This window comes from Choloepus didactylus, chromosome 15, assembly GCF_015220235.1.
Source record: "Choloepus didactylus isolate mChoDid1 chromosome 15, mChoDid1.pri, whole genome shotgun sequence".
NCBI classification, from domain to species: Eukaryota; Metazoa; Chordata; class Mammalia; order Pilosa; family Megalonychidae; genus Choloepus; species Choloepus didactylus.
Genome location: NC_051321.1, coordinates 82,685,853 through 82,708,432, shown reverse-complemented (window position 1 = coordinate 82,708,432; position 22,580 = coordinate 82,685,853). Strand labels below are relative to the sequence as shown.

Sequence of the window (22,580 nt, the reverse complement as noted above, 5' to 3'; positions counted from 1 at the left end):
GTCAAACAGGTAAAAGAACTAGTTAGGAGAAGGTAGTGTTGTTGAGACTAAGGAAGGAAAGAGGGGGTTTCCCAGCTGGGGAGGTGAGGCGCTGTGAGTACTGAATTGGCCATTGGGACTTGGTTGTTGTCCTACTACGTGATACGAAATGGCGGTCAGACTGCGGGGCATTTAGGAGAAAATGTTAAGTGAGGACGCAGAAGCAGTAAGTATCTGACACCTTTGAATACATTTTGGAGACCCCCATAGCAGGCCTGACCCTCGGATAGGGCAGCTGGGGCACCTTTGTGGACCCTGTGTTGGGGTGGGGTGTTTTACTCCTTTTTTCTGAACATTATTAAATTTCAATTTCGAATTTTTTATCATTAGCAACATTCCAAAGAGCCTATGAAATCGCGGGTGGTGAGCAGTCCCCAATTGCTTGGTTGCCCCAGACTTCCTCCTTTTCGGGATGGGCTGCTGTTCTGCAGCAGCTCACACCACTGTTTTGTCATTGTTTGCACTTTGTCTCTCCCTTTGGACTACAAGCTCCTACAGCTCCTTGCTCTTGTTGGGTTCCTAGCACCTCGCACAATGCCAGACACTTAGTGTTGAGAATTTGTGGCACAAATGTTTGAACAGATAAATTAAGTTCAGAAGAGTTCCAGTTTGGTGGTCTCAAAGAATCAAAAAAGTATGTTTCAGGAGCAAGAGATTGATAAATAGTTTCAAATGCCAATAGGTTGAGGATAGAAAACTGACCTTCGGCTTTTGCTGTTGGAAGGTCATTGGTTTCCATAGTGAAAAAAGAAATGGCAAAATGGTCAGAATAGACACTGTCCTCCCCTCTAGATGGGACCTGACTCCCAGGGGTGTAAATCTCCCTGGCAACACGGGATATGACTCCCGGGATGAATCTGACCCAACACCATGGAATTGAGAACATCTTCTTGACCAAAAGGGGGATGTGAAATGAAATAAAATCAAGTTTCACTGGCTGAGAAATTCCAAATGGAGTTGAGAGGTCACTCTGGTGAACATTCTTATGCACTATATAGATAACCCTTTTTAGGTTTTAATGTATTGGAATAGCTAGAAGTAAATACCTGAAATTATCAAACTCCAACCCAGTAGCCTTGACTCTTCAAGATGACTGTATAGCAATGTAGCTTTCAAGAGGTGACAGTGTGATTTTGAAAGCCTTGTGGATCACACTCCCTTTATCCAGTGTATGGATGGATGAGTAGAAAAATGGGGACAAAAAAACAAATGAAAAATGGAGGGGGCATGATTTGGGTGTTCTTTTTTACTTTTTTTTTTTTTATTCTTATTTTCACTTTTTCTGGTACAAGGAAAATGTTCAGAAATAGTTTGGGGTGATGAATGCACAACTATTTGATGGTACTGTGAGCAATTGATTGTACACTTTGGATGATTGTATGGTTTATGAATATATCTCAATAAAATTGAATTTAAAAATGGAGTAGAAGCCATTTAAGTGGGTGAAATGAGAATATAGAAAGAATATAGAAGTTAGGGTTATTGTTTCCTTTTTAATATTTGAGGCTAAAAGGAAGAAGCTATTGGAGAGGAAACCTGCAGATATGAGAGAGGGGAGTTCATTATCATGGTAATTTTTTGCATTTATTTACATATATCTAGGTATTCGCATCTGCATTTCAAGAAAATATGGTTCTCTCTTTTCCACTTGTGTGTGTGTGTGTGTGTGTGTGTGTGTGTGTGTTTTGGTAAGAGAAATTGTAGATTTATAGAAAATCATAGCACGTTACAGGGTTCCTATATACACCCCCCCGCCCCCACCACCAGTTTTCCTTATTATGAACACTTTGCATTAGTTTCTGCTTGGTTTTCATATGTATTTTGAACTGGAAAAATTTTGCTGTGCTGCTTAGTGCCCCCTAGTGGAGAACCTAACAATGGTGTATATTGGATCTAATATGCCAGATTCCTTCTTCCTTATGCAGGTTATTCTTTCTATTGAGAGTAGACAAGGGTGGAATACATGGTTATAGTAAGTATAGTGATGCTTAGTCCTTCTTTGATTTGCAATGGGTCAAAACTTGGCACCTGATATTATCATTTTGTTTCCTTAGTAATAATTCACTGTTATAAACCATTTGAAAATATATCTTTATTTTGGCTGCTAATAAATTAACAGCTACTTGTTAGATTTTAGTCCAATGTTGTATAACTATGTGGAATATCACATCCAATTTGAAGACTGAAAGAAAAGCCAAATTTAAAAAAAAATTTTTTATTATACTGAAAATAATTCATTATTAATGACAAACTTTTAAAATATAGAAATGTTTTTAAAAATCAGCCATAGTCTTGCCCTCAGTGCTTTTCTTCCTAGGATTTTTCTTTTTATATTAAAATATATTTCTGAAAAATATAAAGAAAGGCTCTGTAACTACACTCATTAAAAAACAAACATGCTCCGTGCAGTTGAAGCCTTCTCTGTACCCTTTACTCATCACACCCCCATTCGGCCATCTCAAAGGTCACTATCCTGAATTTGGTGTTTAATTTCCAGGAATATTTTAAAACTGTATATAATGATATCATAAGTTATGTCTTCTTCTTCACTTTGCTTTTGTTCATTTAAAATGATGTTTGTAAGATGTATTCATGTTGACACATAGCTCTTGTTCATTTATTTTCACTCCCATATAGTAGTCCTCTGAATAAGCCTTGCTTTATCCCTTCTCTTCCCACGGACTTTCAGGTTATTATTAATTTTTACTTATAACATCTCCCATGGGGGGCAAGGTGGCAGCATAGAAAGGTGTGGAATTTAGTCCTCTAGAGCAAATAGTAAATAGCCAGAAACAACTGGTAAATAATTTGTAACCATTGTTGGGGGACATCTGTGACTGTTCACACATTGTACACCAGTCAGGAATGCATGGAATGACTGAGATCATAGCACAAAAACTGTAAGTAAAAGTTGCAGAGCCGGTGCCCCTACCCCTACCCCTGGCTTGGCAGGCTGAGTTGCAAAACTTTGCTGTGGGAGAAAGAAGCACTCCCTGCTGGGAGGAAGGGAATGTAGCTCAACCAAACTCCACTTGTGGTTTTAACTTAACAAATTTGGGCTATTGAGTACAAGCTACAAGCACAAATAAACCTTGAGCAAGCAGGAATCTGAGGTTCCTCCCAGTAGAGAGGAGGCAGGGCTGAAGAAAAATACATAACTAAATAGAAACAGAGGCTTTTGGAGACGGCTGAGCTCAGAATACCAAGAAACAGCTGTGTCCCAAGAAAAGGGGCACAGAGAACTGGGTACAAACACCGGTCGACTGGAAAAACTGAGGGGCTGAGGACTGGCTCCGAAAAGGGGCTTTTGCTCATTTTCTTTTTTTTTCTCTCATTCTAAGCAGCTCATTAGAGAAAGCCTCAGGAATTTTCAGTGGTCAGTGCTGACCCAGGCAAGGGTGGAGTTAAGAGAATCAGAAAGAGGAATTCAAGTGTAGAAGATAACTCCTTGGGGGGTATATCTTCCCTAAGAAAAGGGAGGCGTGGCCCAGCTCAAGTGGCAGCCCTCCCTCGGAGAACTTAGACCCCATGACCTCAGGGGAAACAAAACAAAACAAAGCAAAAAAACAGAAATAACTTAAGCTTGGCTTCTGACACCCTGAGCCTCTGGCCAGGACAGGGTGCACCATGAAGTAAAGGGAGCACACTCTATGCTGGTGGGGAGCTGTGGGCTGACAGACACTACCTGCTGGGCAGGATAGGAAAAGCACTGAGTCCAGAGACTTCACAGGAAAGTCGGACAACCTGCTCCTCAGGGAAACTTGATACTGGTTACATGTCCCTTCTGAGACCTTGGCCCATCTGGCCTGGGAAAATATGAATGGAGCAATCAAGGAAATGAGGTGCCCAGACAACAAAAGATTTCAGGTCACCTTAGGAAAAATGAAGATATGACCCAGTCAAAGGAACAAACTTACACTTCAACTGAGATACAGGAATTGAAACAACTAATTATTAATCAAACAAATATCCTAAATCAATCAAAAAATCAAATCAATGAGTTGAGGGAAAAAATGGCAAAAGAGATGAAGGATATAAAGAAGACATTGGGCAAGCATAAGGAAGAAATTGAAAGTGTGAAAAAACAATTGGCAGAACTTACGGGAATGAAAGGCACAATACAAGAGATTAAAAAAACAATGGAGACATAAGAGCAGATCTGAAGAGGCAGAAGAAAAGGTTCATGAACTGGAGGATAGGACATCTGAAATCCTACACACAAAAGAACAGACAGGGAAAAGAATGGAAAAATATGAGCAGCCTCTTAGGGAATTGAATTCATGAAGTGCATGAATGTATGTGTCATAGGTGTCCCAGATGGAGAAGAGAAGGGAAAAGGGGCAGAAACAATGATGGAGGAAATAATCACTGAAAATTTCCCATCTCTTATGAAAGACATAAAATTACGGCTCCATGAAGCGCAGCATACCCCAAACAGAACAGATCTGAAAAGGCCTACACCAAGACACTTAATAATCAGATTATCAAACATCAAAGATAAAGAGAGAATCCTGAAAGCAGCAAGAGAAAAGCAATCCATCACATACAAAGGAAGCTTGATAAGACTATGTGCGGATTTCTCAGTAGAAACCATGGAGGTGAGCAGGCAGTAGTATGATATATTTAAGATACTGAAGGAGGGAAACTGCCAACCAAGAATTCTATATGCACCAAAGCTGTCCTTCAAAAATGAGGGAAAGTTTAAAATATTCTCAGACAGGCACTGAGAGAGTTTGTGAACAAGACTGCTTTACAGGAAATGCTAAAGGGAGCACTACAGACAGGAAAAGACAGGAGAGAAATGTTTGGAGCACAGTATTGGGTGATGGTGGAGCATTAATGTAAGTACACTGAACAGGGGCGACTGTAAGGTGGAAGGGGACAGTTAGGGCAGGTAGGACGACGGGGAGAGATGGAGGATGAAGACTGGGACTGTATGGCTTGGTGAAACTAGAGTGGTCAATGATTGTGATTAAAAGTGTGTTTTTACATGAGGGAGAACAAATGAATGTCAACTTTATAAGCTGTTAAAAATGGGGTGGTATTGGAGAAAAAGAATACAGTCAATGCAAACTAGAGTTTATGGTTGGCGGTGACATTGTGATATGCTTCCACTGGTTGTAGCAGAGGCAATGTATCAAAGCTGGATATCTATAAGAGGGGATTGTAAGGGATGGGTATGGGATTCTTGGTGATGGTGGTGGTGTCTGACTTTTTTATTGTATTTTATTTTTATTTCATTTTTTCTTCATTACTTTTTAGTTGTAACTTTCTTTTCTTTCTTTTTCTTTTTTCTTTTTACTTTTCCCACCTGTTCCTCTTTCTTTGTGGAAGAAATGGAAATGTCCTTATATAGATAATGATGGTGAATGCATAACTATGTGATTATACAGGGAACCATTGATTTTTTACTTAGGATGGAATGTATGCTGTGTGAATAAAACTGTCTAAAAAATAAACAGAGGGATACAAGTGCTGGAGAAAATGTGGACAAAGGGATATTTGTGGAGTGTGGAGGGCAGTGTGGTGGTTCCACAGGAAGCTAAGCATGAGGTTGCCATATGGTTCTGCCACTTGGTTATTGGATATATACTTGGAAGAACTGAAAAGAGAGACATGAAGGGACATTTGCACAGTGGGATTTATGGTGTCAGTATTCACGATTTGCAGTGGATAAAGGTGACCTAAGGGTACATCGACTGATGAATGGAATGGCAAACTGTGAATGGAATATTGAGCTGCTACAAGAAGGAGTGAAGTGGTGAGGTGAGTGGACATTGAGGACAGTATATTAAGTGAAATAAACCAGAAATGAAAAGAAATGCCTTATTAATATGGACTAAATATAATGTGCAAACTCTGAGAATTGAATCTGAGAGCATAGATTATCAGGGGAAGGCTTATCATAAAGGTTCCTAGATTGTAAGCTCTTACAGCAGTTACATCTATTCCTGAGTTGTAATGGTTATTTCTAAATTCTGAGATGCTGACTGAGGACTGAGCTCTTTGTGTATATCCTGGTCTGTACCTGGAACTTTGGGTGTCTTTGTGACACCTGAGACTCAGAGCCAGAGTCTGAATGTCAGCATTACCCCATACAGCAAATGTTAAAGAGTCTGAAATTAGACTCAATTAGAGATATGAATGAAATGGACTTGGTTAGGACTAAGGTAAATCAGACTGAAGGGTAGAGGATGACATTGACGGCATTTTTTTTTTTTTTTTTTTTAGTCTAACTTTGCAGAAGAGAATTTATTGAATTGCAAGACTAAAAACATTTATTATTAATGATATGATAGTTGAAAGTAAAGCAGTCTGTCCAGCAGACAAAGGGAAGAAAAAGAAAAAACTCATCAAATCAGGGTTACAAACATTTATCATTAATGACACAATAGTTGAAAGTAAAGCGGTCTGCCCAGCAAACAAAGTTGTCTGTTCAGCAGATAAAGGAAAGAAAAAGAAAAAATCACCAAACCAGGGAAAGCCTCCACATGTGATACTACCGGCTAGGGGGTCCCATGTCTTCAGCCGATCAGAGTTCTGGTTTGCACATGGTCCCAGGCAGAACATCCCTTCCTGGGTGAGACCTCCAACTTTACCTGGGACTCAGGCCAGTATTTATGGCAATTTTTGACGGCATTTCTGAAGCTTCAGCTTCTGTGTGGGACCAAAGGAAGGGATGTTTATTAGGTACAAGATCTGTATTTTTTGTAACACATTATATAATTTGACTTGTATGGTCAGTTTATTCAAACAACATAATTACATGGAGTGTTGACTGGGGAGTGATGTTGGGTTGGTTTGTGCAGGTTAGTATGAAGCCCCAATACATCCCAGAATAATTCTGGCAGAGAATGAAGACGTATTTGCAAAGCCCCCTTGAGAATCTGGGGGGAAAGGTGGAAATATTAAATTTTCCCACCTGGGGAATTAATGATATTCTTACATGGAATATTAAGCTGCTACAAGAAGGAGTGAAGTGGTGAGGTGAGTGGGCATTGAGGACAGTATATTGAGTGAAATAAACCAGAAATGAAAAGAAAAATATCATAATGCCTTACTAATATGGACTAAATAAAATTGAATTGAATTTAATCTGAGAATTGAATCTGAGAGCATAGGTTATCAGGGGAAGCCTTATTGTAAAGGTTTGTAGATTGTTAGCTCTTACAGCAGTTACATCTATTCTGAACCACGTTGTTTGCATGACATTTGCATGACGTTGGGGGCTACCAAATTAGAAGACCAAGCCCTCTATCTCGGGACTTGCCCTTATGAAGCTTGTGACTACAAGGGAGAGGCTAAGCCTGCTTAAAATTATGCCTAAGAGTCACCCCCCAAAAACCTCTTTTGTTGCTCAGATGTGGCTTCTCTCTCTAAGCCAAATGTGCAGGCAAACTCACTGCCCTCCCCCCTACGTGAGACACAACTCCCAGGGGTGTGAATCTCCCTGGCAATATGAGACATGACTCTTGGTGATGAGCTTGGCCCTGGCATCATGGGATTGAGAAAGCCTTCTTGGACCAAAAGGGGGAAGTGAAATGAAACAAAATAAAGTTTCAGTGGCTGAGAGATCTCAAATAGAGTCAAGAGGTCATTCTGGAGGTTATTCTTGTGCATTATATAGTTATCCCTTTGTAGTTTTTAGTGTATTGGAATAGCTAGAAGGAAATACCTGAAACTGTTGAACTGCAACCCAGTAGCCTTGAGTGTTGAAGACGATTGTATAACTATATAGCTTACACTGTGTGACTGTGTGATTATGAAAACTTTGTGGCTCCCACTCCCTTTGTACAGTGTATGGACGGATGAATAGGAAAATTAGGACAAAAAGTAAATGAATAGTAGGGAGGGATGGGGGGGATGGGATGTTTTGGGTGTTCTTTTCCACTTTAATTTTTATTCTTATTTTTTGTATATGGTAATAAAAATGTTCAAAAACTGAATGTGGTGATGAATGTACAACTATCTAATGGTGCTGTGAACAATTGATTGTACACTGGGGATGATTGTATGGTATGTGAATATATGTCTATAAAATTGAATTAAAAAAAGTCTCCCATGATCATTATTGGACATATTTCCTTGAATATATTTATAGGAGTTTCTCCAGGCAGGAACCTGGAAGTGGAATTGTTTGGTTGTACGGTATGTGCATCCTCAGCTTTACGCTACGTTACCAAATTGTTCTTCAAAGCAGTGTACCAATCACTCTTCTACCAGTGTAAACTAGTACCCCAATATTGAGTATTTTCAGACAATTTAAGTCTTTTCTCAATCCAATGTGTATAAAACAGAAACTTCATAGAAAAATAAAAAATTCTAGACTCTCAGAAGAAAAGCAGGTGTTTGGCATGAACCACATTGTTTGCATGATGTTGGCACCATGAGCCAGTAAGTTCCCAGATGCAGGTCTTTCTAAGGATGGCGTCTCCGGTCTGCTGTGTGAACTCTTTGCTGCACAGATGCCTATTAGACATCTTGTGGAGATGGTGGGTGGAGAGTTGGATAATGAGTCAGGACTTCAGAGGAGAGGTTGTGATGGAGATACACATTGGGTGGTCATTAGCATACAGAGAGCCCTGAGACTGAATGAAGTCACTGAGGGAGTGAGTAGACCAAGATCCGTGCACTGGGTCCTTGAGCAAGAAGTTGTGAGATGAGGATGAACTAGCGAAGGGGTCTGAAAAGGAGCTCCTGGTGAGGTAGTTTGAGGCAGGATGAGATCCAAGAAGATCTGGTGCCTGAAAGCCACATGAAAAGAGCATTTCAGGAAGGGAGGAGTTCTCAGCAGTGTCACATGCTGCATGTGGGCTGGGTGAGTGAGGCCTGAGAGCTGACCAATAGCAGGGTGTGGAGGTCATTGGAGACCTTGACATAAACTGTTTCAATGGAGGAGCAGGGAAATGGGGCAATAGGTTGAGGGAGAGAGGAGATGGAGGAAAATAACAGCACATTTGTGGGTTGGTGGAGATGCTCCAGTGCAGAGAAAAGCCGATGATGTAGGAGAGAAGGGGACAGTTGTTGGGACTCAAGAAGTAAAGAGGGAATGAGATCGGATGCCCAAGTGGGGGAGATGGCCCTGCCGAGAAGCAAGGGCAGTTCATCGGTCATAATAGGAGGATAGGGAAAGTATAAGGGGACATATAGAGGCAGGTAGGTGCAGAGGTTGGAGTGCAAGCTCGTGAATGGAAATGAGTAGCGCTGTCACCTGTGGCCCCACATGTGAAGATGGGGACAAGGGAGATGTTGGAGATTTCAAGAATGAAAAGGTATGAGTCGTCTTGGAGAGTGGGAGAGTGAATGGATGGGGAAGGTAGTAGGATGGCTCAGTAGCACCTTGAGGTAAGCAGTGATGAATTTAAAATGAGATTGGTTTTCAGATGACTGTTTTGTTTTGTTTTTTTCTTTAGTCACTTTCAGCGATTGGGATACAGACCAGGTGGTGTTTCAACCAGTGCTGGAGTTTCACTGGGCAAATACCCCGGAGAGCAGAGCAGTAGCATTAGAGGTGTATGATAGGGAGTGATTGTAATAATGGACACAGGCTCTGAGCTGGGTCAAGGAGGGAGGTGAAAAGTGAGGCTGTATATATGTGGCAGGATCAACGCACTTATTGTGGATTCCGCATAGTCGAAGAGTATTGAGATTGTGCATCTCTAGGGAAGATCACTGAAAGTGGTCAGGGAGCTGAAAGCTAAAGATTGAAATTGGGGAAGTGTACAGTCATTGATAGTGGTAGAGTGTGTGATTAGGGAAATGGATGACAGAAGTAAGGTGGTGAATAAAATCAGTGGTGGAGAGGAGGAGATCAAGGATCCCAGAGGACAAGGTATTGGAAGAATTACCCACATTGACACAGAAATGCAAGAATTGCCATAGGATTATATTTGAAAGAGGTGACAGTGAGCAGATCCTCTAGGAAGAAGAGTGGCCTGGGATTATGGGTGCCTGTCATTTCCTGGGCTTCCTCTCCTCCCAGAAGGACTCTTCATGATTTGATATCCGGTTACCTTTTTGTCCAGGACCCTGAACTCTGAGTCATGCCGTGATCTTTCGTTTTCCAGATGCTTTTTCCTTGGTTGGAAATTCTCTCCCTCAGGGTGCTGCCTCACGTCTTGCAGTAGCCCTGCTGCACAGCAGACTGTAGGTTTCCAGTTTGAGCTTGCAGCATTTATCACATTATTGTGAAACTTTTAGTTCACATTCACTATTTTTCTACCCTTTGTTTTTTTTTAAACCAGGTTGACCTTTCCCTCAGGCAAAGAACCTTATCTTTTTTTTTTTTTTTGCCCAGGTTGCAGAGTAAAAAAGTTTTCAGCAAACTCGAGGAGTATTCTATTTAATAGATGTTGATTGAAAATCAGTTATTATCAAAGAAGCAGTAGTATGATTCTTTACAACTGTCTCAGTAAGTGTGATGCTGACTTAGGTTACTTGTATCAATCAAATGCACAAAGTTAATGAAAGAAAGTTTAAATTATGTGTTTCTGTTTTATCCATAGAATATAAAATGACTGCCCTTAATCTAGTTACGTTTTAGAGAGGATTAAAAAATGTAGACTCATTTATTGACTGTGCTAGTAGATTGGAATGAAGATAGACACATCACTTACACATTTGGAAGAGAGCCTCAGTTATTCATTTCCCCTGCCCTCTGGTTTGAGCCTTCCATAGTGGTCTTAGGAACCAAGTTTGCAATTGAAGGGAGGTCCTAAATTTGCTAAGATGATCCAGGGAGTAAGGACAACAGGTATGTGTAGTTGAAAGATGACTCTAGAACAATTAAATGCTTTCTTCCCCTTTCTTACCAACTTACTGTTTAAGTATGATCAATTCATAACAACACAAAAAATGAAAATACTAAGAATTTACTTACTTGTTTGACATTAGTATGCTTAGTTTTATTTCCCTTAAAGAGAGTCTTTAGGTGAAGATTTTTTGTGAATATTTTCCTTTCTCTTAATGATCTCCTGTGTATTTGTTAATTTTACAATTACATGAAGTACCAAAATAAATCACTTCTGTTAATTATGGTTTGATTAATAGTTTATATTGTTTGCTTTTGGAACATTGTCAAATTAATATCAATATATAAAATTGTACTGACAAAATATTAATTTTGTTTTTTCATTTTTATCAGGAGCCATGAGTGGAGAATCTCAGGTCCACGTTTTTTGGGGTGCTCCCATTGGCCCATTGGAAATGACAGCATCACAGGAAGCAGCTTCTTTAATATCCACTGCTGAGCCCTGGAAAAAAATTCGGTTTTTGTACAGTCAAAGTCCTTTACAACTAAAGAATGAAAAATGCGAGCAAAAAATCCTTGAAGACTCTGGTGTCCTAGAAGCCATAGATTCTCCAGATCTTTTTAGTGGTTGCTTTCTAGCAAGCTCTGGAGCTAGATCTGTTCATGTGAAAGATGACACCCTACGTTGTATTTCTGAAACACAGAAAATAAAATTCCAGAAGTGCTGCCCCTCAAGGATGAGTGATGTAACTGACTCTGGGGTGCAAGTATGTGGATTTGAGGGTGGAATTCAATATTTAGCTGAAGAAGAAAAGTATCAAAAGCTTCCCAGTGAAAATAAGACAATCACAGATGAACAGCATAATGATCAGTCAGATATCTGTGGTCAGAAGTTTAAAAAAAATTGTTTACAGGTAGTTCGTAAGTGCACAGCTAATTTGGATTTGGTCTGTAGTACTAAACAGATGATTACAGGGCCAGAAGCTATAGAAACAAAGTGTGTGCACCATGAAATACAAAACCAGTGTCCACAGTTCTTTCCCTCTGAAACAGTAGATAAGCCACGATCTAAAGGAGTTGGTACAGGCTCAGACTTTGAAATATCTACTGAGACCGAGTTTCTAAGTGTCATGACCTGCAGCCAAATCGCTTTTTTAGCCCAAAGGCAGTATAAAGGGTGGAATTCTATCAATAAAGGAGCCATAAACATGGAGATTGAACCAAAGGCAAATCAGGGGGAAGAAAGAATCAGGGAAGATAATTGTATTCCGTCTAACGATGATCCTGCAGAAGGATCCGAGTGCGAAGAGAACCAAGCACATTCCCTTGAACTCTTTAGTCCTGTTTCTGCTGAAATAAAAAGCAGCCACCTTGATGTAAATGCTGATAAAGGTCTTGAAGGAAATGGGCGATCTCAGGAACTTTCCAGTTCTGAAGATAAACCGCTACCCAGTGAGATATGCATTGAGTCATTCTGCTCGGGAATACTGTGCTCCCAACTGAGGACCTGTCCTAAAGGTTCTACTGAAAGAAGCCAGGCCTCTAAAGATACACCAGGCCATTGCAGAGCTCTGTCTAAAGTCCTCCAAGTGTCTGAGAAAACCACGTGGACTTCTGATGCACAAGATCCTGCGATAACACTGGACCGAAGCAAAGTGTCTGAACTGAAGTGGTTTAAAAAGACATCACTAATAAAAAATTGCAGTTACAAAAGTCGGAAGTATAATTGTTTAGTCATGGTATTATCTCCATGTCATGTGAAAGAAATAAACATAAAATCAGGACCAAATTCTGGCTCTAAAGTACCTTTAGCAACAACTGTAGTGATCGACCAATCAGACGTTAGGAAGAAGGTTTTCCTGTGGAGGACTGCAGCATTTTGGGCACTTACGGTGTTTCTTGGAGATATAATTTTACTCACAGGTGAGGTCCTCGTGGTACAGTGGCAGTTTATTTCATGAAACTGTGGGCTTCGTCACCTCAGGTCCCCGGGGACCCTCATCACCAGCTGCATCTACTGAGCACCCACGTTGGTCTCCTCACCACCCCCAGCCCCCTGCCCGTTGCCCTTTCTGAGCCTTTGCTCTGTCCTTCCTGGTTCTGCCCCTCCTTTCCAAAAATGCACCTTCTCCTTATTCATTCACTGTGTTAGTGTTCAGGTCACATCACCAGGCTCTTCGTTTGTTTGTTTGCAGCAATGATTAAAGGAAGATACTGATTTTTGCCCCTGTTTCTCAGATGAGGAAACTGAGGCTCAGAGAAGGAAAGTAACCTGCCCAAACTCGCATATCTAGGAAGTCACAGAGCCATGATCTGACCTGAGTTATTATCTCTAGAATCCATGTGCTTACCATACAGTTGTGATCATAAAGCACATGCAAGTTTTAATCCCACATTTTTACCTAATGTAGGATATCTACCATTTAGTTGCATGTTTTTGTTCAATGACTTTAAAATCAATACACAGCATATTAGAGCAGAGATACTGGCCATTTTAAGAAGACAGGATGAATCCCATACCAGGAGGAAGTAGATTAAGTGCACCAGCATATTGAAAGAAGGAATGTGGTAGAGAAGAGGTGTGGGTCAGCCTTGGAAGCTTAGAAAAAGAAAACTCCAAGGCAGTCATTGTCATTCCCACTAAAGGGTGTGCAGGGGAATGAGAACCTTCCTGTAGCACTGTCGGAAGCAGTCCCTAATAAAGAGGGAAACCCAGGGGATTGTATCGGACATGCCCCGCAGAGAGTCTGGCCCCTTGGGTAGTACCGGCTTACTTTCTGGGTGGCATCAGCTCTTCTGGCTTCCTTTGTTCTGAGTCGGCCCAGTGAGCAGCCTTTGGCTCTGGCTTCCTGGTTGTAGAACTGCCCGCAAGGTGAGAATCGCCTGCAAGTCTTCTCATTTCTTTGGCAGTTGATACCTCGTTGTAAATTTTTAAAAATTGTGTTCTGGTTTTATATTTGTCTCAGTAACTTGTGTATGTGAGCTTACATGGCAGAGCTGGAGTCTATTTTAGGAGTGCTGACAAAATCAAGTTTCTCAGACTGTAGAGAGGGCGGAACCCTGGACCGTGGGGATTTTACTAAGGCAGTTGCCGTCACTGTTACCTTAGCTAATGTACTTAGTTTCCCGATTGTGTCCTGCCTGGGACACCTCTCTCTCTTTACAGCTTGTAGTTTTGTTCTACCCAGGTAGGTTGTTTCTACCTGTTGGTTTGTTTAGTGCCCCTAAACAATTCTTCTCTATACACCTTAGATCCTACAGCTCTCTTTTTTTCCCATTGGAAAGTGTTTCTGACCTCCAAAGCTTTTCACCTTTAGCATCTATAGAAGATGATTACCCTGCCTATTAGGAAAAATAATCAATGTCCTTTAAGAATGCCTTATGTCAAATTGAGACATATTTTTAGCAGAAGGTATAAATACCTACTGAATATTATTTGCTCTTTTAGGCATCACTGCTTTGGAATCACTACTTTGCTTCCTGGCCCTAAAAGATTTATTTTTAATTTATCCTTATAGCTTTTATCTTATGTAAGTAAAAGCCATTAAATCTTTCTCTGTAGAGCAGTGCACTTCCATGTTGGTATCACTTGAATATACAGAAGCAGTTTTGTTATTTTACCTAGATACACACTTACCTCAGTTCAGAGCTCTGATGTGCTATTTTATCCTTTTATGCCATGGGCAGATCATTTAGCCTACCTGGAAGTCAGTTGCCTGGCACGCAGAAGGCATATTTTCTTAGGGTTGGTACATTAATCACAGTGTGAAGGAATTTATGGCATGATCAAAACTTTTCTCTCTCTTTGTCTCTCCCTCTAGATGTTACTATTCATGAGGATCAATGGGTTGGTGAGACAGTACTTCAATCAACATTTACCAGTCAGTTATTAAATCTTGGGAGTTATTCTTCTGTTCAGCCTGAAGAATGTAAGACACATTCTGAATTTAATAATTCCTGACCAGTTAAAGTATGTAAACATATTAGTAAACATTAGAGTTAAAATACATCTTTCACAAGATGTTTTCTAAACAAGTTAACTATAGAATACTGGTTTGTTTTCTTCAGTAAGAGTGAAAATAGAATGAAAAACATGAACTTGAATGTTGTAATCAAATTTATTTTAAGATATATTGGGGGTTCATGTTTAATTTTCTTAATAAATGAAAGGAAATCTGAGGGGGAAAGTATATATTACCTCCATAGTTGCTGAGAAACCCTTTGATAAAATTCAACACTATTTCTTTAGAAACAGTAAGGATCTTCCCTTAACTGAATTCTGGCAACATAATATTAAAAGTGTAAAAGCAAGAACCAAATATTACATTTAGCATCATACCCTTTTTTATAAGTTAAAACTAACATTAAAAGATGTCATCTTTAGGAATACTCACAGATGCATTAATTAGATAAAAGGGAAAACGGGAATGACCTGCTTCATCCTTCAGGGTCAAGGACTTGCAGGGGGCTGAGGTGAGTGGGTGGGATTAGGAAGAGACCACGTGGTTAGATTTAAGATATTAGCTTTTGTTTTGGATGATCTGTTTGCTTCCTGGGCTGTTATAACAAATGACCATGGGCTGGATGGCTAAAAACAATAGAAATTTATTCTCTATGCTTCTGGAGCCTGGACGTCCAAATTTTAGGTGTTGGCAAGTCCGTGCTCCCGCTGAAGGCCCTAGAGAACCCTGCCTTGCCTCTTGCACCTTCGGGTGGCCCCAGGCATTTCTGGATTTGTGGCCGTGTCTCTCTGGTCTTTGCCTCTGCTCTCCCGTGGCCTCTCCCCATGTGTTTCTGTGTCTGCACGTAGGCTTAGTACAAGGACACCAGACACAGGACCCAGGACCCCCAGTCCAGCATGACCTCATCTTCACATAACTGATGACATCTGCAGAGACTCTCTCTCCACATGAGTCACTTTTTGAGCTTCTGGAGGACACTCTTCAACCCATTATAGATGGATTTGTGGGTGCTTATTACCACGTTACAAATAACTAAAGTCAGAGGAGGTCATCTGGGAACCATGGTGGGAGCTGATCATCAAACAAGGATTATGATTAATTGGATTCTGTTCACCTGAGGCATAAAGGGAAAAAATAAAGCATTCTTTAAATGTCATTAATTTTACATTTTCATCTTTAAAGAGTTTAACCTCTGAGAAACCTTGTTCATGTAAATAAGCAAGTGGGAATGGAAGGAGCTATAATGATGTCACTCAGTTCCTTCAGAGTTATTTGCCATGCAGTTTTTTTCTTAAATCTTTCTGAATTTTATTTCCTAGTGTTTAGAAAGTTATACTTTGTTTTTTGAAAGTACTCTTTTTATTTTGAAATAATTTTAGATTTGCAGAAAACTTCCCGTATATCCTTTAGCCAGCTTCCCCAAATGTTAACGCCTCACATAACCATGATGTATTTGTTACAATGAGGAAGTTAACGTTGGTGCAATACTCTTAGCTTTGCTCTTCATCTGGATTTCACTGGGTTTCCCACTGATGTCCTTTTTCTGTCTGGGATCCAGTCCAAGACCCCATGTCGCATTTGGTCCTCTTGTTTCCTGGGTCTCCAGTCTCTGAGAGGTCCTCAGTCCTTTTTTTCATGATTTCAGCAGCTTTGAAAGAAGAACACTGGTCAGGTATTTTGTAGAAGGTCCCTCAGTTTGAGCTTGTCTGACGTGTCCTAAGCCTGAACCGGAGTGGGGGCCGCATCAGGCGGGGGCTGCGTGGAGGCCATGGGTGGTCACTGCTGAAAGCACCCGTGAGCGCATAGTGGTCTTCTTAAGAAAAATTGTGATGATTGACCTTCTTCAACTTTGTCAAAACCAAAACATTAGAAAAGCCTGGTCTTGAATAGGATTTGTTACCCAGGTGTTTGTTACCAGGGTTTAGAACCGCCCCTATGTTTGGGGGCTTACAGTGGGCCACGCTCCACGGGTGAGAGGCCGGCCTTGTTTTGTAAAGCAGAAGGGTCGCTGTGGAAGGGGAGACACAAAAGGAGTTCCCAAGGAAATCAGCTTAGGAACAAGTGCATATGGAAAATCAAGGGCTGGGAATTAGCTCTCACGTACCCTGTGGAGTTTCTCCAGACACCCATCTGAAGACCATGGAACTTGACATCTTCCCATGGGTCTTGTCGTGTCCCACAGGCACCTCCCATCCAGCACACCCAAAACTGAGCTCTTCTTCTTTGCCTGTTGCCTGTTCCCGCCTGACCCCATTTGTCTTTGGTGCCTTGATCTTTCATCTCTTGCCATAAGAAAAAGCAATAATGTCATCCCTGAGCCCCTTCCCTTCATGTCCTACATCTCACCCATCACCAAGTCCCGTTGCATGGATGTCCTGATTGTTTTCCAAATTCATCCACTTCCCTCCATCTGCGGAGCTTAATTAAAGCACAGCTGTTTGCTTAATTAAAGTAGATTTCATGTATTGGGTTCTAAAAACATTAAGACATTTGTGGTATTTCAATGAAGTCAACTTTTTAATTGGGAGTTTTGTGTAAGTATAATCTTTTTTTAGTGAATATTTGAATTTACCACTTCTTAGTATATTTATGTGAATGAATGGCATTTAAGCAGAAGTCATCATATTTTAAAGATGTTGATATAATGGAAGGGTAAGAGATGTTTTGAAATAACATGGTGTATTTTACGAGGGATTTGAGAGATAGATGCCATAGGTATCTATGGTTTTGTGGCTGATAAAGTTCAGAAATTTCATAAAAATCTTAGGGCCTAATTCTAGGTAGCAACTATCCCATGGAAATTCTCCATTGAAAATCATATGCCTGGCACCTGGTGGAGTGCCTGGCGCAGAGAAAACGATCAGCATGTGTTTATGGAACAAGTGGAGAACAAGCATTTGTGTGGCACAAGGAATACGCGAGGACAAGCTTGCTTTTTCCCTACTGAAACTGGTTCACGGGCTCTGCTTTCTATAAAGCAATTAAGTGTTTTTGTGCAAGATCTTATTTTAGTCTACTTTGAATCATGTGTTCAGATTTGCCTCCTTTTCTTTCAGAGAAATTACAATTTAGTCAACAATACTCATCAAACTGTACATTTAAAATGTGTGTATTTTATTATATGTAAAGTATACCTCAGTAAAAAATGAGAAAAAACTTTGAAACAGGAAAGAGAAAAATTGTAAATGGCATAATGACTGAAGAATTAAATAACTGATTTAACAACCAAAAGAAATGTTACAATGTAGCTATGCTCAAATGTCAAATGAGAGTTACAGTTGTTTTGGAGACATGAAATCTACCTTTAGAAATGAAAGCTACCTATGTTGTAGAAATGAAATCATGTTTTAGATTTAATCACCCTTTAGAATATAAAGTTCTAAGGCAGTAGTAGTATGTGTTGCCAAGGAAATATAATGTTGCCATCCTCTGGTGTGTGTGTTTTCTTTCCTAGATTCCAGCACATTTAGTGCAGTTGTACTTCAAGACTTGCTGGCCTATGTGTCTTCAAAGCATTCCTATCTCGGAGATCTTCCTCAGAGGCGGCCTCAGAAAGCTAACAGTGTAGAGTTTGTAGAGTTGGAGCAGCTCCAACCTGACGTTTTAGTCCATGTGATACTAAGAGTTGTTGATATCACTATACTGACAGGTAAACATTCTGAGCACCTTCTTAATTTTAGATTGTTAAAAAACTAGGATACAAGGCCCTCTTAGTGCTCCATTTGTTTATCATGACATCTTAATCGCCAGCTGTTAGAGTACGGTATCTGTCACATATGAGAGAGCAGTGCTGATTTAAATGCTACTGTTCCTTTTCCAGAGGCATTATACAACTACAGAGGACAGAGGCAAAAGAAAGTTGTGCTAACGGTGGAACAGGCCCAAGGTCAACATTATGTGCTTGTCTTATGGGGTCCTGGAGCAGCCTGGTACCCTCAACTTCAAAGGAAAAAAGGTAAATACACCAAAAAACATGTAACCTATCATCTATGTTTAGGTAAATGATTAATGCTTATGGGCCTAAGATGAAGAGGCTCTCAAGATAGTGGACAATGTTTGAAATATAAGTGACCATGATTAAATATTCAGTAAGCAGATTTCTTGTTACAATTTTATACCTCCTGTAAGCAATCCAGTGATCTAAAAAGTCGTCTGTAATTAATGGTGGCAAAATGAAAGTATTCATTTATTCCAGGTGTGCTACTCTACCTTTTAAGTGACGATCTTATCTCCTTCAGATAATGCTCTTTAAAAATTTGATCCCAGAGAAGCTTCCACAATTTTTATTTGGCCGAAATATTCTGAGAAATAAACTTCTCTCTGGTTATAAGACAGATGCTGGGGAGTTACGTTAACTCTTTCAAGTCACAGCGTTCCTGTTCAATAGATCATTGTGTTCCAGGTTGTTATTCCAGGTGTTTTAAAAATGTGGACTGTCAGATGTCCATAGATTGTTCTTGTTTAAGGTATGACCCATAATTATTTTTTCTGTAAAGCATAAAATAATAATTTATGGAGTATTGAATTAAGTGTTATTGTTGTTTCAATAAGACAGCATAATTCTTCCTCTCAATTTTGTGAGAAATTTTAGTTGTAACAATAAAAGATAGTTCCATGGCTTATGAGTTATTTTACCCTGCTAAATTAATTCAAAGATTGAATAAGTCTGTGACCCACTGTTTTTTACCTGAAGGAGTTAATGCCTCTTCCCAAACGTCTATTTAAAAGTAGCTGTCTAGAAGTAGGATCTATCACATTGTCCCTCTTAATCATTAATAGTCTGTAACTAGGATCTGAGATAAGTTTGGTTTTTTTGCTTTTATGCTAGGATCAAACAGTGATACTTGTTTGTTTGGTTGAGAAATCTGACAAACATGTGCACGTGATGTTCGCCATCCCATAACTGCGAACACGCAGCCAGCACCTGCCAAGTGGGACGGAGGGCAGGGGGGTTCCTCACTCCTGGGGGAGTTCAGCACCGCAGCTTGCTCCGGGGTCAGTTATTTGGTGAATAGAAATTATAGTGGTCTCTAGAAAATTCTGTGGTATTTAGGTTAATATTGAAAACTTATGAATTCAGAAATTAAGATGTAGGTGTTCTATGTTCATTCATTTATTCATTCATTCGGCATACATTTATTTGTATCCATTGTTTTTCAATTTTACCATCCACCTGAATACCTTAAGAACATTCTTTTAAAAATAGGAATATACCAGTTTTGAAGGCTTACTTAAGTAAATGATTCTGCTTTCAGAAATTATTAGCATTCTGTTTCTTCATTTATTCATTCTTGAGGCCTCCTTTATATTAACTTCTGTAATGGTCACTTGTGCTCCTTGCTCCTGAGGATAACAAGCTCATATTTAGTAGTATAATCAGAAATACCCATCAAGCATTCATTATTGAATATGGGAGATAATTTGTGGAAAAGAATAAAAAGAAACCCCAAATTCAGATTCTTTTGAAACATGTGTTGCTAGTAGGAATTTGGCACGCCTCATATGTAGCAAGGATTTGTTACAGTTTAGGTTCTGATGATGTGTGGACCAGGGACAAAAATTATACTTCTTAGGAGTAATTGGCTACGCATAAAAATAAGTTATTTCAGAACTAAGTGCCGTACCAAGGCAGTGTCCTCCTGGAATTATTTGACAGATGTCAAATATTTAAAACATACAACAAATTGTAAGAAAATATTCTCATGAGAGTCCTAATTAAGCACAGAGTAATGCAAATGATCCCAGTATTTATGATTAAATTTCATGCAAAATCAGTTATGTCTGCATGGAGGTTTGAAATCCACTCACAGCCTAAATTTGTGATTCAATATAGAAATACATTACAAATTGTAACTGTTTCATTCCAGTCTCCCTCAGACTCCCTAGTCCAACCTTCCCAGGGCTCCTTTCTGTCCCTGGAATGACAAGCTTTGTGCTGCCTCAGGATCTTGAATGGATCTGTTCTCTCTGCCTCCAGGGTTTTCCCTCTAGCTCTGCCACCTGCCCCAATATCATGTCCTCAGAGAGGCCTCCCGTGTGTAGCCAAAATTAGTCTCTATCATTTACTCCATTCATGGCCCGGAACACAACTGGAAATTATCTATCTTATCTATTTGCTTGCTTGTTAGTTAACTGTTCTTTTCTCATTAGACTGTAAGCTCTGTGAATGCAAGCACCTTTATAGCTTGTTCACCACCGAATCTCCACCACACAGCACCGTGCCTGCCCCGGTGGATATTCGTTTAATGAAATAGACCTCAGACACCAATTCAACTTTCCCATTGTCTTTAAAGAGAAAGAAACTCAAGCTGGAGGAGGGAAAACCTTTGCTTGATTCAAATGATTTGAACCTTTGAAAAAATATCACAGAGTTAAAAATGCACACACACAAAGGTTTTGCAATCTAGGGGATGTATTTAAAAACTGTACTTAAGCTTGGGCTTTGAGGGCTTGTAGTTAGAACTAGAACCCCATCCCAGCTAGCTTAAACAAGTCAGGGGGCTACATTCAAGGAACACTGAGCCTCTCATGGACCTAAGAGCAGGGGGCTGATGACCTCGGTGGGGCTTGGAACTGGGAGCTGAAAAGCTGCGGCTTATTCTGAGGCCTGCCCGCTCTGAGGCCTGCTTTATTCATGCAGCGCAGACGCGATCTGCTTCTCAACAGGAGGGTTACTCCATAGCTCCTGAGTGCACGTTGCCTTTGAGGAGTCCAGTCCCATTTCCAGTTCACACGAAAGAGAACCTGGTTGGATCTGGTGTGATCAGCTGTGACTAGGACAGTGTCACACGAGTACAAATGGGACTGCCGAGCTCATTTCAGAGTGCAGGAAAATAGGGTAATTTGTGGTCTGGGTGGACACAACGGTACTCACTGCTAAATGTATGTATGTGCATTAACTTGGAAAGATAAATATGATATCTTATTTAGCTTAAAAGTAGATTTTAAAACTTCATGTACATCTTGGGAAATGGGAGTTTACATCCTGAAACCTCATTTTGCATTTGTTTAGAGTATATGTAGCAAAATATGTTACATGTAGTTTGAAATAAGGGTTCCTGAGTTAATTTGACAGCAGGTTCTCTTACCCTTACAGTGATGTTAAAATTAAATGTTTGAATACTTTTAAAAAACCCAAACTTCTTGTACAGTAGGATCCCATTTTAATAAAAAGGCATCTGTAAGAATTATGTATACATTAAAAAATATTTGGAAATAAAGATAGGAAAATGCTACCAGTGATTACCTCTGTGGTTTTCGTTTTTTTATGTACGCCTTTAATTTGAATTTTGTGGGTGTATTTAAGCATATACAAAAGTAGGGAGACTAGATAATGAGTTGAATTACCTATTTTCCAGCTTATTAAAACATGTCCAATCTTATTTCACCTGTTACCTTCGTTTTCTTTTACTGTCTGATTATTTTATTTTATAATTAAAAAATAAAAGTAAAACCTTTCCTTTTGAAAAAATAGAATAGGTAATAATTGGAACAACTAGCTAACAATTTGAGGGAAAAAAAAGAGTTAAGTTTATACTTCATGTGTATGCCAGAACAAATTCTAGATGTGTTAGAGATTCAAATATAAAAGAAATGAAACAAGTAGTAGAAGAAGGGATTTGCAAATATATTTGAAATGATTAAGACTGGTAGTTTTGACAGAAAAAAAAAATACAGCAACAAAAACTACCTAAAACTTTCCATATACAAAATTAAAAGGCAAGTGACAAACCAGAAAAAAATTGCATTGTGTTGGAAAATAATGAAATAAGCGAAAGAAAAATAACTCTTGGAGAAAAAGGGCAAAGGAGAACAATAGGCAAGTCCCC

General features: G+C 39.7%; 2 protein-coding genes across 2 annotated transcripts in view; both read left to right on the top strand.

The window, feature by feature from the left end:
* Positions 1-22,580, top strand: part of LOC119510937 (annexin A8-like protein 1) — a 261,425-nt gene that overhangs the window by 66,051 nt on the left and 172,794 nt on the right. The gene's annotated exons all lie outside the window — the stretch shown is intronic.
* Positions 10,355-22,580, top strand: part of LOC119510931 (shieldin complex subunit 2-like) — a 98,170-nt gene continuing 85,944 nt past the window's right edge. The window contains 2 exon segments of the mRNA XM_037805353.1: positions 10,355-10,450; positions 11,183-12,319. Of these exon segments, the coding sequence (XP_037661281.1) occupies positions 10,429-10,450; positions 11,183-12,319 (1,159 nt within the window). The 5' untranslated portion in view covers positions 10,355-10,428.